The following is an 18,050-nucleotide window of genomic DNA, read 5'->3' as shown; positions in this document are numbered from 1 at the left end:
TATCTCAACTTTTCATCAGAAGAGGGAATCACCCTCTGTGAAATATTCGGGGACCTATTGACGGTCAAATGTTGATTAGCTGATGAGGCTTCTGCTGTCTTTTCCTTTTTTCATCCTTTCATTGTTCTAATTCAAATTCCAAAATCAATATAAACATTTGTTATGATAACTCCGGATCGTTTTCTCTCTCGGTCCCACTTCACCCTCTGAGAACCAAGTGGATGAGACTCAAAACAACAGAGCAGTTATCGTTTGTGAAATGAAATTCATCATTTATTTCAATGCACCAACCTTCACCAGCTCCACGAGAAGCACAATGACAAAGACAAAGAGTTTAATGTAAAATAAAGTGCAAAATTAAAACATATTGCGCACTGACGACAGTCAAAGTGCTTAAAGTTACACAACAGTGCAATATTCATAGTTAACAAAAAAAAATCTGAGGAAGCAGCAATCTGAACTCTGAGAGCAGTTATATTTTTTTTGTTGTTGCTAAATTGTAAAATCGTACTGTTGAAGTAAACTTTTGGTAAATATCATGTGTTCAACAAGAAACCATAAAAACTATGTATACTTTTTTTAATTTTGTTTTAAATCCTAATAAGGTCAATATCAGCCATGACTATAAAACAAATCATGATTATGTTTTCCAGTGATTCCATCTAAAGTAACCTAAACTTTATACAAGTATCTTTACAGTACTCAACACCACACCACATAATTCGAGGCTAACTCTAAATACACATAAGACCACTTGCAAGTGCATTTTGTCAAAGTAAATTTGGTTATGGATTTTAGAGAAAGTGGTTTCTTTCTAAGTGTATCAGAAGAGAAGTACAACTCAAGTATTTATGGTAAATATGAGGCTACGGCAGTTTATCATGTGAAGATTCATTTTGAAGTGGTATTAATCAATTCGTTAAGCTCTGCTTATTACTTATTACCAATGAGTCCTTGAAAGTGTTTACAATATCACGGCATGAATCTCACTCCATTCAAAAAAGACTGTTAGTATAAATATCAATGTTCAAAGTAGAAATTTAAAACAAAATGAACACACAGAGGCTACAACTTCTGCTATTTCTCATCCCAAATAAACACTGTTCAAAAGTCCAACCTGTGTTCACAGAACTTCAATCATAAGACAGATATTCTTGTGACTTGTTTTGCTTTAAATCTTTGATTCATCAACCCTGGCAACACAAAAGTGCCACAAATCATGAACTTTAAAAACCAGTGAAGATGCTGTCGTTGCATCAGTGGAAAAGCTCTGCATGTCATCAGACTGTGGGAGGAGCCTGGAGTACCCGGAGGCTCCGCCCAGAAAGGTCCCGTCTTTCCAGCAGGTTCAAACTCTGCACGTTCCTGCTGGGAGACAGCAGGGCTAACCACTGTACCACCGTACCACTCACCTCTAGTGCAACAAATAGAAATGAAAACATATTATTAAAAACCGACAATGCCATAAATGTTCACACACACTCTTCCATGATGGCTCAGCAAATCAGACAACTCCTACGAATAAGAAGTGTTTTAAGACACAATGTACCAACGAACTGCAGCTTCACACTTCAATACAGTTCCTCTGAATCTTTGTGTTGGGAGATTTCTCTCATAGAGCTACACAAAAATCAATTCAAATGTAAGTAAGAAGAAGTCAGACACATCCTTTCATTCTGCACAAAGATAACGTAACCGCTCCTGTAACAATAAGACAAGTCCATTGGGCAAGTCAAGCTCGTTTCACGTAATCCAGCCGAGCTCAAACATGCGTTGTTTCCTCAGCTATCGCTCCACATTTGTTCGTACCGTACCCATGTAGTTCAAACCGTAAACAAAACCACGTGAAAGGTTTTTTCCGTCACCTCCGTTTCCACTGTGGATTCTACAGTGACTCAGATCCAGATCAAGCACCAGTGTTCCCATTTGTTGGGTTATTGTTGGAGAGCCCACAGTGTAGGAGCATGTGGTGTACCGTCCCCACAGCGTCAGCTGATGAAAAGCCTCCTGACACGTGTCTCCAGTCGCTCAGCAGGGTTAGTTATAGTCCAGTGTTCTCAGAGAGGCGTTTTTGAGTTGATGTCAACAGCAGTTACAGCTTGAGTCTCTGCCTTTCTGTATTTTTTTTTCTTATGGACAGTCTCTGAAGTCATACAGAGGAGATGTTGCCACAAGAAGGAGGCTCCCCGAGCCCCCTCTGGGTTCGGATTGTGATCTGAGTGATGCTTCTTTTGGCTGGAGTCAGATGATTCTGACTGTGACACTTCCACAGCCACCTCCGCAGCTCTGCCTGGACCTGAAGATGAAGACGGGGGAAATAATAAGAGTTAAATATACTGTATATTTATAATCAATATATTTGTCTAAGGTGAACTTTCTTAAAAATCAGCTATGATAAATGTTTGATGGATTTTGTGTCACAAACATCCACCTACCTCTCCATTCATGAAGCAGTAAAGGAGCGCCACCACGAACCCCTGCAACACGAGAGACAGGGACGGTAAAATTATGTATTTAACCAAAAGAGAAAAACTAACTTTATTTCTATAGCACTAATCAAAACAAGGTTACAACGTGCTTCTAAAAAACAAAGGCAAGAAATTAATGAACTGAAATAAAAGGTAATACATTCAGTAACATTTTAAGGGAATATTAAGGTTGAGACATGAAATGTGTGTAAAATGTGTTTTATTGGAAGAACAAAAAACTCTTGCTTGTAAATTTGTAAACAGAAACAAATAGCCTAAATGGTTACTTTCACTTCTATATATGGTCTGTCTCATTTCTATTAGCCAGTCGGCACACTGCAGCGACTTTTCCCGAAACTATAAATGGTTGCTTATACAAATTTTTGGGAAGTTATAAGTATTGCCAGCTTAAAGGTTGTTAAGTTGTTTCTGAGACACACACATTAATAAATCAGGACTGTAATAAAAACAACATGTCTGCCTGGCTGAAGACCAGGGGGAGACACGTGGCTGAAGACCAGGCAGACAGGTTGTGTTTAGAGACAACCAGATGGTGCACAACTGCTCCTAGTCTCTCTCCCTCTCTCTCTCTCCATCTCTCTCTCTCTTTTCTCCCCTCTTTTCCACCCATCTCTCCGCTCAACCCATTTTTCTCCGCTCACCCCGTCCGGTCGAGGCAGATGGCCGCCCTCACTGAGTCTGGTTCTGCCAAAGGTTCCTTCCGGTTAATGAGGGAGCTTTTCTCAACAAAGTGCATTGTGGGAACATTTGGGTTTCTCTGTAATTTTTTAGATCTTGCCTTGAGATGGTGTATATTATAATAATGCGCTATACAAATAAACTACATTCAAGATGCAGACCACAAACCCCCACCACTCCCTCGAGTAATGCATTTTCTTTCTGACGAGGACTATTATTTTCATCTGGTCCTTTCACAGGAGGAAAAGCACAGATGTGAGAGATAGAAATAATGATGGCTTATTATTGTGTGCTGGCTCAGTGTCACACCTGAACAGAACAAAGCCCCTATCGATGTTATTAGAGACACCCGCTTCACCCAGTTCGACAAGTCAAAATGCCTGCTGTGAAGAAGATGCCTATCCTGAGAGCATCCGCCTGTAAGTAATACACACTCTCCGTGATTTGTGCACCTGGGCTCTTTTATTCTGCTCCTTCTTCCTTTTGTGTGTTACCTGAAAGGAGCCCAGTCCCAGCTCGATGTAGAGCCTGGCAGCGACGCCAGTGTTCTCGGGCAGGAAGGCGAACACGGTGTAGTGCATCCCGAACAGGGGGATGAGGAACAGGGTGGATTTAGCCAGCCTCCTGAGGAGAGCAACAGAACAGCAGAATGAAAGAAAGAACGTAGAGACCAGAAAAGACATCACTTTGCCATTAATTATAGAAAGTGATTACAAAGTCTTGAGTGTCAGACAAAATAAAAACACAGCAAAATGCACCATTTCTCAATCAGGCCAGTCAGGGTAGCGGAACAACATTTTCAAAATGCACAATTGTGCTTCAGAGCTTAGTTTAAAAAGATCAGTGATGTCCCAATATGTCTCCACTGAGTTTTTTTGGTGACATCATGAACACGTATCCCCCCCCCTGTTCACGTAGGGTCCAATATATGGAGATATCTGCCCATAAACATTTTTAATTTAAACTAATTTTATCGATTGTCCATAAGATCCAATGAATGTTTGATTTTAAGAAAAATCTCCTTAATTTAACCCCCTTTTATATATATATATATTGTCATGTGGAAGAAAATAAAACCTAAAGCATACGTCTCTGACATTTTAAACTAGCTTAGTATAGATATCATATATCTAAATAAATGGAGAACATGAGTCACTTTATCAAAGGTCGATAAACAGCAGTAAATCTACCTCCTGACATTTTCTTTGGTTCCCTGACGCTCAGATCAGATTCAAAGCCGCTAAGTCAATCTGAACCTTGTAGGACTTGACGATATACTTGTCTGGCGTCTGAGTTTTAAAAAAACCAAAATAACCACTTTGATCAGAAATAACATCACAGCCTTGGCAGCTCAAAGTTTAGAGAAACGAAAAAACCTGAGGCTTACTTTAAAGCCTGTAATAGGATTGATCTTGTCTTTTGTCAGACCTGGGATTTGTGCTTTTGTGTTACCATCACAGATCCGCCCGAAACTGATTGAGGTCTGTAAGACACGGATGTAGTTTTTGAAAGGGTGAAAGATTCATTGGACCGGTAGAATAATCCCGTCCCAGGGTGACGGAGGAGACATCTATTTCTGGAATCAGCTGCTATTTTTGAGTCCCTTTGCGGTGAAATAATTCAGCAATGCTGGAATCTGCAGCAGCCAAAGTTCAGAAATGCAGGTGGAGTTCTTTCAGGAGAAGTCGGATTTCTGGGCTCAGCATTGAAAATTCATACATACAATGTTTTTCTCTTAAACTCAAAATAATTCATAATTAGGTAACTTCCTCTCCATAGTAATTAAACTCTGAAAATAAACTGCTGTCCATTTGTGATGCAATCATTTCCAAATTTGATTTCTTATATATTATATATTTAATTCTGATCATTGAACTCATTTGCCCCAATGATGGTCACCAGCAAAAAAAGTTTTATCATTTAAATAAAAAAGTGTATATTCCTGTTAGCTGATGGTTTCACGTCAGTATTGTGTTGCGAGTGCTGATCTTCTCCAATCAGAGTCTTATGTTCTCTTTTAACAGATCAAGGGGTCAAATGAATCCCTCAACTTTCGTCCTTTATCTTAACCAATCAACTTAAGTTAATTATATTTCTATTTTTTGAAAGAGCTTAAATGGCCTTTTACCAACATGACAGGATAATATACTTTAATGGTTTTATATATTGCTTTTCTTTGTCTTTCCTTTTTACTTACTCTGTAAAGCAGACTTGGTTTCCCTGAAAGGAGCCATATAAATCCAAGTTATTACCTCTGCAAACTTTAATGTCCAGAAACGTTTGTTGTGACTCACATAAAATGTCCAGTGTCGCTGTTCCCGGCCATGGTTGATGATTTCAGCTTCTGGACCAGAATTCGGATCACATTGACGAATATGACTATGTTGACCTGGTAGTGATACACGCACAATTACACAAATGATAACTACCTCCCAACACTCCTACACACACACACACACACACACACACACACACACACACACACACACACACACATACTAAGACAAAACCTGGTACCATATATGTTAAAATGATTTTAATTTATGTATAAGAGAAATAAAAGCAGGGGTTAACTCATATCTTGGGGTTGAGATAACAAGACTGTCAGTCAGGTAGAATATTTAATTACTCACCAGAAGCGAGGCTGTTATTGGTCCTTTAATAATCCACCAAATACCGACACTGTCTGTGTCATCCCAGCAGCTGCAATTAAAGGCAGATGAGACTTTCATTTGAATAATGCTGCGATCAAATTAAAGTCTGAGCACTGCAAGAAGTATAAAGTTCTGTTTAACATGTAGTTCATCACGTGAAAAGTTCTCGTGTTTTTAATTTTTTACAGTAAAAAATGAAACATAATAACGTCATATATCGTACCCTCTGTCATCGTAGAAGAATCTGGTCAACACCCAAAGTACGAGAACGATTGACGGAAGCCCTGAGACGTAAGAACACAGATACATTATTCATCCGTTCTGCATTTGTCGAGTAAAATTAATCTTAACAACAACCCGGCCCACTCACATGTGTACTGCATATTTTATGAAAATGTTGTGAGGCACGTATACAACTGTGTGAATCAATTTGATCTGTGTCCCACTTGCGTCTCGAAGCCAAAAGAAGAAAGAAACAGACACAGGATAAAAGCAGGAGACGAGAGAGAGAGAGAGAGAGAGAGAGAGAGAGAGAGAGAGAGAGAGAGAGAGAGAGAGAGAGAGAGAGAGAGAGAGAGAGAGAGAGAGAGAGACCGGAAAAGATGCTGATAAGAAAACATCAGAGCCACTCTGGATACTGAGTGAACACCACTGATATATCCACTCACACACACTCACACTGCAACACAGAGAGATACTCAGCACAGTGTTTATTTACAGATTTATCTCAGTTATATGTTTGCACTAGAGTGTCTCTCAATAGAGTCAAACAGTTCTCATGTTGTGAACCCACAAGCAATCTGGATTTGTATTTGTCTCTACACCAAATTGCATTAATACATCAATAAATAATCCCCTGAGAAATGAAGAACCTTGTCCGGCTGCTGGACTCACTTTGCAGAACCCTGATGCGGCCGATCACCTGTTCATTCAAAGTTCGATTAAGCTCAACTCAGTACACACGACTCCAAACTGTAGAGTCAATTATTAGATAGATGCACAAAACTCCCGACCCGTCTTTACTGGAAGGATCATGTCAGCCTGAAAGCCGAGGAACCAGCTATTCTCTAATGAGAGTGCTGCCAACTCCAGCAGCTGCTTTTTACCCTCCAGGTTGGGCTGTGTGACACAATCTGATTCAAGCTGAAGTCCTGCTGTCACATCTCGTTTGAGGTCCGACTATCTCCTGATAATAAATCCTGATGTTTTCACGTTTGCTTGTGAATGCAGCACTTGCCTCAGAAATGGCAGCGCACTGGAGGATCTTATTGATTCTGACGCCGTGACCTCAGCTTGTAGAGACCTTTACTGCAGCTTTGTAAACCGCACATGTCCCGACTTCACAACAACACAACAGTCGTGGCACCGCTTCTCACCTACACTGCTGCACTTGACAGAGCTGGTAGGTGCCTCAGTGGCTCAAGAGGACCGGCCAACAGGGGAACACGTCACAGACGGGAAAAAGTAAACGGGACGGGAATGGGAAGCCGGTGGAAAACTGAGCAACACTATATATAACACAAATAGAAACCACTTGAAATATTCGTGGAACAAAAGACGTCAGGAAAAACAAAGGAAGTGATGAGGAAACGAGAGAAGTTTAGTCTAGAAACAGATCTTCAACCCACATGTGATAATCTATCAACGAGAGACAAGACAATGGGTGAACACGTGAATTTACTGAAATACAACAATAATTTAATACAACAATCAGGGAACATGTGACTAATGCACAAAAGGACAAAACCAGGAATATTCATCTTGATTTCCAAAACGCACTGCATCACTGTCTGGGTGAACTGACGTGTTCCTTCAACGCTAACGCAACACAATCTCCAACTGGCCGTCAAGTTGCATTTTGGGCAATGTAGGCACCGGGTTTTGACAAAGAAGAAAAGCGTTATGCCATACAAGTGACTGGTTCTGTTGCATCATCTTTTTTTGTGTGTGTGTTGCTAAATAACTGTTCAACAAAACCTTTATTTAACTTCGACAAAAGCAACAACATTAAAATATCTCGTGTTAAAAGCTACATTCAATCGCCTCTGGTGTTTGTATCTGAGACTGTGAATCTGACGTCGCCTCATCTGAATCCCAGACTGAGCTTTTATGATGTCAATGGAAGAAACATCTTTTGCTGAATGGATGGCTCACAAGAAATATTTAAAAAAGGATACCGGGTATCTCTCCTTATAACAGAGATTATGTGTTGTGTTAACTTGCATTTTAGTGGCAAGCCCATTTTTACCAAAAGACAGAACAGAACAGGTTTTGTTCTCTGGGTCATGAGGCGATTTTGTTGTAAAATAGTTTATCGAACTTTTGATGGAAGTTTTTCTTTCTTTTATTTCATTATTTTTTCACACATCCGACCATGCGCTGCTCGGGAGGCCTGCTGTGAGCCTGCCATCCAGAGCCCCCCCCTCCACTCACCCCATCCAATCAGAATGTACCACCAGAAGTATTTCCTCTGGGAGACGAAGGTCAGGGCGAGCAGGGTCTGCAGATACATGCCCTCCACCAGCAGCCAGAAGTAATTGGCCAGGATGCTAAACTGGAAGAAGGCCACGGCCGACTTGCACGCGACCTGGAGAGGACACGGAGGAAAGCAAAGTTACTTGTACAATGAGACAATCTGTGCAGTGACTGTGAGTCATTACACAATCTGGCAGGTGAATCATTACACAACTTGTTCTCTTATGAAGAGGACGACAACAAGTAGAGCTACAATTAGTTTCATTTTGATTTAAATTGAGATTTCCTTTACATTCTGTTATAAAGAAACATCTTTAAATCGTGTTGTAACTTATGCATGAGGCTCCATCAGTCTTTTCCACTGATGAGGTGGCTTCGCAGACAGAGGCAGTCCCTTTCTTTCACTCCTCTATTTCCACCGATAACTCAATCACGCTCCAGATGTGGACGTGTCCCTCGGGACGGAAACAGATGATCAGCTCACCGTGGACACGGAGCAGTGGTCCAGCGTCTCGTCGGCGAACAGCACCGTGTCCTTAATGAAGACGGCGCTGGCTCTCAGGACAAACGAGGAGAAGAGGTTGATGTGGATGTAGTTCCTGGTGCAGCGGAACTTTCTGAAAAGAGGTCACATACAGTAACACTTAACAACCAGCTTCTTTAAGATTCACTATTGATGCCTCGATGGATGTGAACAGCTACATTCATATAATAATTTAAGGTCTTTGAGCTCCACTACTACAACGAGCATGTCACTCAATAGTGCTCGAACATCCTCCGAGGACAGTCCCCTCATGAAACCACGTGTAAATTCATTTAATCTGGATTTTTATTTGGATTTTAAATTCTGTATTTTCTTCTCTCTCCGTCCAAAATCTGGAGAAACAGCAGTAATGATTTTCTCCTCCTTCATGTGAAGACTGAACTTCTTCGGTCGCTGCAGAGCCTGCAGACAAGTTCTGCTCTCATTTGTATGAAGCTGCAAGTTTCACCGACTTTTGTCTCATCTACATTCTTCACGGTGTCAGGGACATGTCACCTGGAACAGGAGCAAGCTTCACGTCTCCTCCATCTTTTACCGATAAGCAAATCTCCATTCCTATTTATAATATCGGGACATTTTTCAATAGATTTCACACAAGGCTTGGAGATGCACACTAATCCTGAGGTTGCTGCACAGCTTCTCACACGACATTCCCTCCTAAACGCTTTTCATTTTTACCTTTTCTGTTTGTTGTATCTGTATCTGTATTGTTTGTGTGTTTGTTTGTTTGTAAACAAGATTACACAGAAGCTGCCTGAGGGATTATCATGAAACTTAGTGGAAGTGTCAGAAGAGAACAAATACATTATGGACTGTTAGGGCTTGGCGGAGGTTTGCACTTTACTGAGTGACATTCTAGTTTGTTGTAGATCAATATTTCACGATACAATCACATGATGAAGGTGGATTAATAAACCTGAATCTCTCTTTATTGATCTAAAATTTCTACAATGGACTATAGCGGTTTTTACATTAATTGTAAGATACAGTTTCCACCACAGTTAACACACATGCTGTGGAGCATAGTTGCATTAATTCAGGACAAGGGAGCGTTCTAGTTGTTTAGCCTATTTATTGTCCTCTGAGTGTGTATCTAGGACAGTGTGTGCTTTTTCTGGTCTCACCTGAAGGCCGTCAACACCACTATGGCTGTGATGAGGGAGATGAGGGACGTGGCGTAACCCACAGTGTAAACCTGTCTGAACGTTGAGAGGTAGCTCATCTGGAGACAGAGAAACGGAGACAGACATTTGATTCATCCCGATTCCTTTTTTTGTTTTTTTTTTGCTTCGTCCTTCCACTAATCCTACAAATGGGGTTGTGAGCAACGGAAGCAGCTCGGGAGGAAGAGCGGAGAGGAAGCAGGAACAATATGAATAAGCTTAACTGATTGGCGTGATTACAGCGGCCGTGTCGGCGTACCTCCGATTCGGGCTCTTCAGTGAAGGCGCAGGCCTCCTCGTAGGGTGGATACATTTCGGACCAGCCGTCCGCGGTGCAGTTCCTGTAAACATAGCCTGGTGTGGGAGCAGACAGGGAGGAGACGGTGAGACCCTCACACTATCTCACCGCTGCAGAGTTTCCTTCTCCAGCGTGCAGTCTAAATACAGGGGCAATCAATCTGCTTTTCTTCAGACAAGGTGCAATTTCAGTTTTTACATCGGCACATATATTTTAACTCCTAACCAGCACAGTTCTTTGACTAAATATTGCACCAAATTTCTTAAACCTCTTGAACTTTATCTGAGTATCATAAAAAGGATGACTGAGGCCGACAGAGCACAAAGACACGTTTAATGTAGATGTTAAATTACCAGAAAAAAAAGATAATAAATGTTCTTGTCATTAAGGCTTCCTTCTCAACTTCCTGCAATAGATCCGTGAATCTAAACTATCTCCAAAAAAGTGTCTTTACACTGCAAACACACTGGTCCATGGCTCCTGTTAGATCTGGATCAAGACCTCCTTTTTTTGTCGGACAAAATTTAGGTCCACTGGTCTTCACCTGTTATTTTGGCTCAGACTAAACTGAGGAGTCTAAAGGTCGGGACCAAATGAGGTAGGTGTGATAGCGCCCCCTAAAAGAGGCATTAAATGACTTGACATTGTTTGATCTCATTGTCTCATAGTTTCCCTGTGATTAATCTCCTCTGTGGGAAATGCTGCTGGAAATCCTGGTGTTAAAAAGCTGAGAATGAAAGAATGAAAGCCACAGTTCCTTCGGTTCCTAAAGGTTTACTGGATTCCTAAAAAGTGGGATGAATGGAAAAGCGCAATAAGTCTTTCGGTCTATTAGCTCAATAAAGGATAGAAAGTCCCTGTGTGGCCTCACTTTAGGAAACAGGAGTCACAGTCTGATAGAAAGCCCTGACCCCTCTTTACAAAAAACTATTTGGGATCTGAAAAACACACAAAACAAGCTCATGTCAACGCTTCAAGCTGCCTTATGTTCCGTCTTATAACGTTTATCTTCTCATCTATAAGACAGATCCCCCCCCCCCCCCCCCCCCCCAAATGCTTTCCTTTCACACACCACGGCTATGCTGCGATGGAAAGTTGTCATTTCTGTCCACTTGAATATTCACCTCGCTGACGTTTCCTCTCTTGGACCGTTTCACTCCATTAGAGCTCTCAGTCAGAAAACCTCTGAGGCGTCCATGTCCTCGTTCATGTCTGCTGACACTTGCTCCTGGTTAACGTCCACTTGGAAACAGCAGGTGTCAGGAGGCGCTCGCCTGCCGGATCGGCGTGTGCCCTGCTCTGTCTACGGGCATCGTGACAGGCTACAGGCAAAGAAGGCCACCCGCCGAGAAATGTCAGATCACAACCCAGCCCACTCACATGTTTGTTAGAATCTCCTCAAATTCTATGATCAGCTACGTGAAGGAGACTGCGGTGACAAAATGATGAGAGACGCTCGAACAACGCCCCGTGGCAAAGCTTCATAATCTTGTGCTGTGTTCACACCAAACGGGAGGCATATTTAAATCTACAATCCACGAATATTCGCCCATTCTCCTCCGGAAAAGAGGAGACTTAGAGTTACTTGTTAAAGTGACGATAAACTCTGCGTTGTACCTGTTGTGGAAACGCAGAAGGAGCCAAAGCAGAAAAGCCTTGAATGGATTGAAGTCGTTTCCATTGCTAGTTTGATGACGTGCTAACTTGGGTCGGTGCCAGAACCCGTTTCATTCTCAATGCTAATTGGCTTTTGCGACATTGCCTCCCAATTCTCTGTGTCTATCATTGTCTGGTGAGATTAATGTCTACCTGTATTTTTGAATCGATTTTGTTTGGAATCTCTGGAATCGTTTGGTTTTGCGTTTGGTGTGAGTGCTTTCATTAGAGGTTCGGTTAAAGGCTAGAATAAATCAAATAAATGTGTGTGTGTGTGATGTTCCTGGGATGATGGTTGGTGTTTGCACTTAACAAGCAGGGGGGGTCGATTAGGTTCGATGTCGGGGCCCCAGGACCCTTTTGCCCTAAAGTCCCTAAAGTCCCTTGACACGATACCTAACCAACGCAGGCATGATCAGAAACAAATGCACAGCAGTGGTCTTTTTGTGTTTGCTATGAACTGAGCAAACAGAAATGTGCAGAGTTCAGACTCTGTTGTGTTTGAGTTGATCTGCAACTCACATCATAATGAGCCAGGATTTCCATCAGGAGGAAAGAACATTATTCCTTAATGATCCCAGCCTAACCTGCCTTAATGATCCTGTTACAATGACAATCCTGTTATAGGGTCATTCAGCACAAACTGAAATGTATTTGATTTATTTATAATGTCCGCATGTCTTGAGAAGGTGGGGAAGACAGAGGGTTTCTATATGTTGGAAATGTACCTCCTGTCCTATGAACACAATTAAAACCATAGGCAAAGAATAAATTCACACAAAATGTACCTGTTCCCTCAAGCCGCCTGTTTTAAAAAAGATGTTAAATCTAAATGTAAAATAATTCTCATGAGTCTAGTATTGTAACTTTGAGAAGAGCAGCAGCCTAACAGGTCGTCAAATTGTGACCTGTGAACCCTGTGGAGAAGATTTCAAACAATTTCTTCTGCCAGAAATCTCCCAGAGCACATATAGGTGACTATTGAAACTTACATGAAAAATGCATGCTCCCTCATTAGAGTCTGCATCAGTGCTGAAGACTTCACAGAACATATAAATGTACTTTGTCGTGGAGAAAAAAAGTATATTTCTGTATATTAACGATCAGATTGATGAATAATTTGGGAACTACATGTTCTTTTCTGTGTTTCCATGTCAGCTCAGTCTCAGGAAGACAAACCTTGACTGCTGGAAAAGTGTTGAAAAACTTCCGAGCAGGAAACGTTGACCACCTGCCCGACGTCAGCTCTCAGCCAACATCCGATCTCGTCCCACTCCGTTTTACACCCTACGGACACAGACAGAGGAAGCAGCCTGTCAATTAAATGTCTCTAAATAGTATCACAATGAATGAGCTCCTCACAGCCTCCCATACGTCCTGCTGTTAAATCTATAGAGAACAATCTGCAGCCTCTCAAACCACTGGAGAGAAGCGCATTTACTTTGTCTCTTTAAATGTCACAAGAAAAATGTATGAGTTTTTTTTTTTACATTGACTTGAGCACATTTAGCTCATTTAAAGGGGACATATTATGAAAATTCCACTTTGTAGTGCTTCTACACGTTAATTTGGGTATCTGGCATTGAGGGGGGGGGGGGGGGGCACTAAAAACAGGTCAATCTGAGGAGGGCTGTTTTAGACAGGGTCAAAAGGGTTCTGTTTGAAATGACCCTTGTGGTATTTTTATTAAAAAAATGCTACAGACATTTCATTAAGACCCCAAGGAGCCATATCAACTGTGGTAAAATGGGCATAATATGTCCCCTTTAAATGTGCTTTTACTTAGGTAAAAAACATTTTGAGTACTTCTTCCATCACGCCATACAGGCGACCTGGTTACCTTCTTCTTCTCCTGTAACCAAAATGAGGATATTTATATTAATCTCGACATAATAAATCTATTCAAGTGCATGGAACCAGCTGACAGGTTTTATCCAGAGTCCAGCAGCGCTAACTTCGCCTTGTCATGTTCCTGTAAATGGATTACGGTAAACGCTTTTTTTGCTCAATGTCCCACACACCAGATATTTCCGTCTTTTGTCCCACATTTTTTCAGATTCTGTCATTTGCATATCAGCAGTGTTGCTTTGTGTCTCGGACGTGGTCTCAGGAGATAAGGTGGCAGAAGTGACTCACATCTGAAACTCATTAATCACGGTGATAAACGTGTCAGTGCGGATATCTGGAGCCATCTTCATCCGGGGTGGACAGATGTAAACAGCAGTGATGAAGTGAATAGGAAAAAGCAACGCTAGGAGGTTTTCCTTTTCATTTATCCTCAAGGCTGAAGTGAGACCAAAATAAATGTCTTCCTTTAAAAAGAAATAAAAATGAAAAGTGGAACCTCCTCAGGCACTAGAAGTTTCCAGGAATGTAAAGTAGTTTCAAAGAACCAGGAGAGATTTCTCAGTAAAAACATCAGTGCAGTCGGTCTCCGGCTGAAACCAGGATCCCTGCTCTTAACTCAGCAGGATGCCGCTCTGTGCCGAGGCTGTCGTATATCTTATCACATTTGTTCATGCATTATTCTCAATCAGTGTGTGGGAAAAGAAGATGTGGAAGCATAGAAAGCATACTGGGCTTTTCCAGTTTCCAAAAGTCTATCATGTTCCTTTTCATTTTTCTTATTAAAGGTCGGAGCCACTTGTCGTCCACCATACGGCCATTTCCCAGAGGTCTCCATGCCAAGGTGGCTCGAGCTGAGAGAAAAGCCAGTTTGTAAACACTCTTAACCCACATTAAAACTTGCATTTGGGTCATTGACTGTTTTCATATACACTCTTCATCTCAGGCTCACTGTGTCACACCCGCCTCGCCCGCCATTGTTTCTCCCCTTCAGATCTCCACTGCTCCCAAGTAAAGGCCTCTCCGGAATCCAACTGATTAAAATCCTGATCACATTTTTTTTCTACATCCTAAATGTTTGATGTGAGCATCAAGCTCCTGACCTGCATCTGCATGATTTTGTGCTGCCACGTGATTGGCTGTTTGCATGAAAAGCAGGTGCTCAGGTGTTCCTAATGATGTGCTTATTGAGCCTACATATAGAATACATGATTAAATACAAAGTCCCTAGTTGATCTGTATAATTTAAAGTTTTTCTCTATATGAAAAATGCTAATGAGGTTGACATTGTTTTAACTCATGATAATGAGGTCGGGTGATGATTCCTGGATGTTCTCCAGTGTTTATTCCATTACTTGATGCAAATTGTGTTACGTAAGCCGGCAGGGTTGGGTTTTATTTGATTATTTATATACATGTCATTGTGTTTAATGTTGAGTGACACCAGTAGCTCCAACCAGCTACAACCTAATATCACCAGTACTTTGTTTGCCCCCAAAACTGTCAAGGAAGATCATTTGGTTTCAATTCTGCACAAATAAAGAATTGAAACCCTAACCCTAGCCCTAACCCTGTGAAATTGCATTGCTGTATCATACAGGTCAAATATAAATGATTTGATTTGGGGAACCAGAGCAGTTTGAAATTGAAGCATGAAATATTAATAGATAGATATCTGCAGGGCCACAATACATTTTAGTTAAGGCAGATCTGGGATCCTGGAAAGCTTGGACCCTCAGAGAACCTGAATTTCTGACATGGAAAATCCCAGTTGTATTAAATAACATAAACAATGGCTGCATCATATATAGTAAGGCAAATCAGTCTACAGACAATGCTCATTGGGTTCCTGGGACATGGAAAGTGAATTACACTTTCTACAACTATTAAGTGTCTGAAGTGAAATATGATGTTTTATGTCATATTGCGTGTCCACAATAAACTGCCTGGTTTTATAAAACACGTCTTCCCTCTGTGCTGTGGGCTTCAATCCACGTTAATCCAGAATTAATCACACCCCAAAAAACAATATTTTCAAACCGCCTGTAGGGGCCAAAATGCATATTTGGTCTGTTTGTTTATTGTTTATTTTGAAAGGTTAGTCACACTGTTTTGGATCATGTCACTTCCGTTTGATTGACACATGGGTGTGGCTTAATCTATATACCTGGCAGTCAGATCAGCGGAGGGGGGGGGGGGGGGAAAGGGGGTTAGTGGCGCACCTGATTATATTTTCTGTTTACCGTCGTTATCATCGTCGTCTTCATCGTCAAACAACCATGTTTTCATTCATCAATTGTCATTCGGTCTGCAGCAATAAAATGCTCAAACTATATTCATCACCGGACTTGGATTCATTGTACGACGCGTAACAGCCTGGAGCCCACTTAAGCCTCTTAGCGGCCTTTTATAGGAAAACGGACGCTATAGCGCCCTTGGTCAAGTGCATCTTCGTGTGAGGGGAGGAAATTCATTCACGACAATTAAAACTGGCCGTGAAGTACCGCGCTCCAAATAAAGGGGTACGGTTGGACACTGTCAGTTAACTGTGTTGTCGGTTAGGGATTAGCAGATTATTTTACAGTATCTTCTCACAAGGGCTAAATGGCTGTGCTAACACAATTGGCACCAGGGATTAAGGGATGTTGTGCTCATTCCACTGTGGTTAATGCTGAACAGATGTTGGTCTCTCTAAACTCTACATTTGGTGAGAAGCGTCTCAGCGTACTGTGTGTGGGAGGTTTCGAGATGCGCCTCCGATCTTAATTTAATCAAATCCTAACAGAAAGAAAAAAAAAAACAAGAGGCAGCTTCCAAGTAGTATTTCAGATTTCACGACAGAGACAGAGGAACGTTTATGGGCACTTTGCCGGGGACGAACCAACAAAACCAATCGCACACAGACCCTGCCTCACTAATGACATGACGAACAGGAGGGCTGATGGTCGACCTGATTCAATTAGCGAACTTCAGATGCGTCTCTATAAATTGAATGTGGCAGGCTGTTAGGATGCATTAAGTCGTGGTGGAGCAAAGGGCAACGGAGAAGGAATGAATTCATCAAAGTTTTAGCATCTTTAGAAATGTATAAAAGGTAAGAAGCGTTTTCTAGAGCGGATGCACATCTACACGACTCACATACAAAACAGATGGTTGGTGTTTTGAGGCAGGTTTTGTATTTTTGTACATTTTCTGACCTTGTGGTCCGTCGGGTTGCTGCTCCTCCACTTTAGAAGATCTACAGGATGGGATGTTGACACGTCGAATAGAAGACATTCCTGATTCCCAGAAGATACTCAACTATTCCTGTGACACCTCACTGGTTTTGGGAGAAATATAACCATGAATGGAAGAAATCCTATTGACGTTCATGTTCCCCTACTGGAGCATTTTTAATTGGTGATCCCTTCAAAGCTATATGTAAGTTTCTGCTCCTGCTACAAATGCTGAAATACGCTGCTGCCTTCAAACGGAGTCCTATCACGTATCCTCTTTTGACATCGGAGCTCTGAAATTTGAGAAAACCCCAAACGTACTGGTTGCAACGTGTTCGCTATTGTAAAAAAAAAGAAGAAGCAAAATGACACTTTATTCATTAAATGACTGAAACTTAAATCATACAAATGTTCTTGCTGATATTGTCAATGGCCTAATTTTTGCCAAGTCAGCAAAGCTCTAGGTGAAAAATAGGTTTGTGTAGACATTTTCCTACATGCCACTTTTCTGTTCTATAATGTTTATAGTCTTTTCTTTGTATTTATCACTTAAAGGCTATAGCCAATGTTTTAATATATTTTATATGAATTAGTTTGTGTTAAGGTGAATAGGTTTTATTGTTTGATTATTTGACGGGTTTTCGAACTGGGTATCGAGAATCGTGGACATTTCATGGTATCACTATCGACTTGTTCAGTGGTGGAACAATATTCCCATCAGGGAGTTCCCACCTCCAGATGCTTTCGTTCGGATTTATTGGAGTCATTCATTCAACTGAGGGTGACGTGAAGGACCTTGATGTCCTGCTTATGCAAAGATGTCCTTGTTAGTATGAGATTAGAGTCATCAAAGAAAGAGACACAATCATTTGATCTATGTCCTCATTCATCCATATAACAAAAATGACAATGAACGCATGAATTATGGAAACGTCCACGGTTTCACTGGGATCGACATCTTTGTATTTGAGTTAACCACGTAGGGTAAAAACCATAAGGTCGTATTCCCTGGTGCGTCTGCCACTGTTCACAA

General features: G+C 41.3%; 1 protein-coding gene across 1 annotated transcript; it reads right to left on the bottom strand.

Moving 5' to 3' along the window:
• Window positions 1–284: 284 nt before the first annotated feature.
• LOC133968378 (pituitary adenylate cyclase-activating polypeptide type I receptor-like) lies at window positions 285–17,078 on the bottom strand. Its single transcript, XM_062404374.1, has 12 exons — window positions 17,000–17,078; window positions 13,137–13,244; window positions 10,263–10,357; window positions 9,965–10,062; window positions 8,781–8,913; window positions 8,255–8,408; window positions 6,045–6,105; window positions 5,801–5,870; window positions 5,462–5,556; window positions 3,662–3,791; window positions 2,436–2,477; window positions 285–2,296 (listed from the first exon to the last, which is right to left on the bottom strand). Exons 1-12 carry the CDS (start codon window positions 17,076–17,078, stop codon window positions 2,150–2,152), a joined length of 1,212 nt encoding a protein of 403 aa, XP_062260358.1. The 3' UTR covers window positions 285–2,149.
• Between the last annotated feature and the right edge of the window lie 972 nt (window positions 17,079–18,050).

Source organism: Platichthys flesus, chromosome 14 (genome assembly GCF_949316205.1).
Source record: "Platichthys flesus chromosome 14, fPlaFle2.1, whole genome shotgun sequence".
Taxonomy (NCBI): Eukaryota; Metazoa; Chordata; class Actinopteri; order Pleuronectiformes; family Pleuronectidae; genus Platichthys; species Platichthys flesus.
Note: the sequence above shows the minus strand (reverse complement) of the source record. Positions and strands in the feature narration are given on the sequence as shown.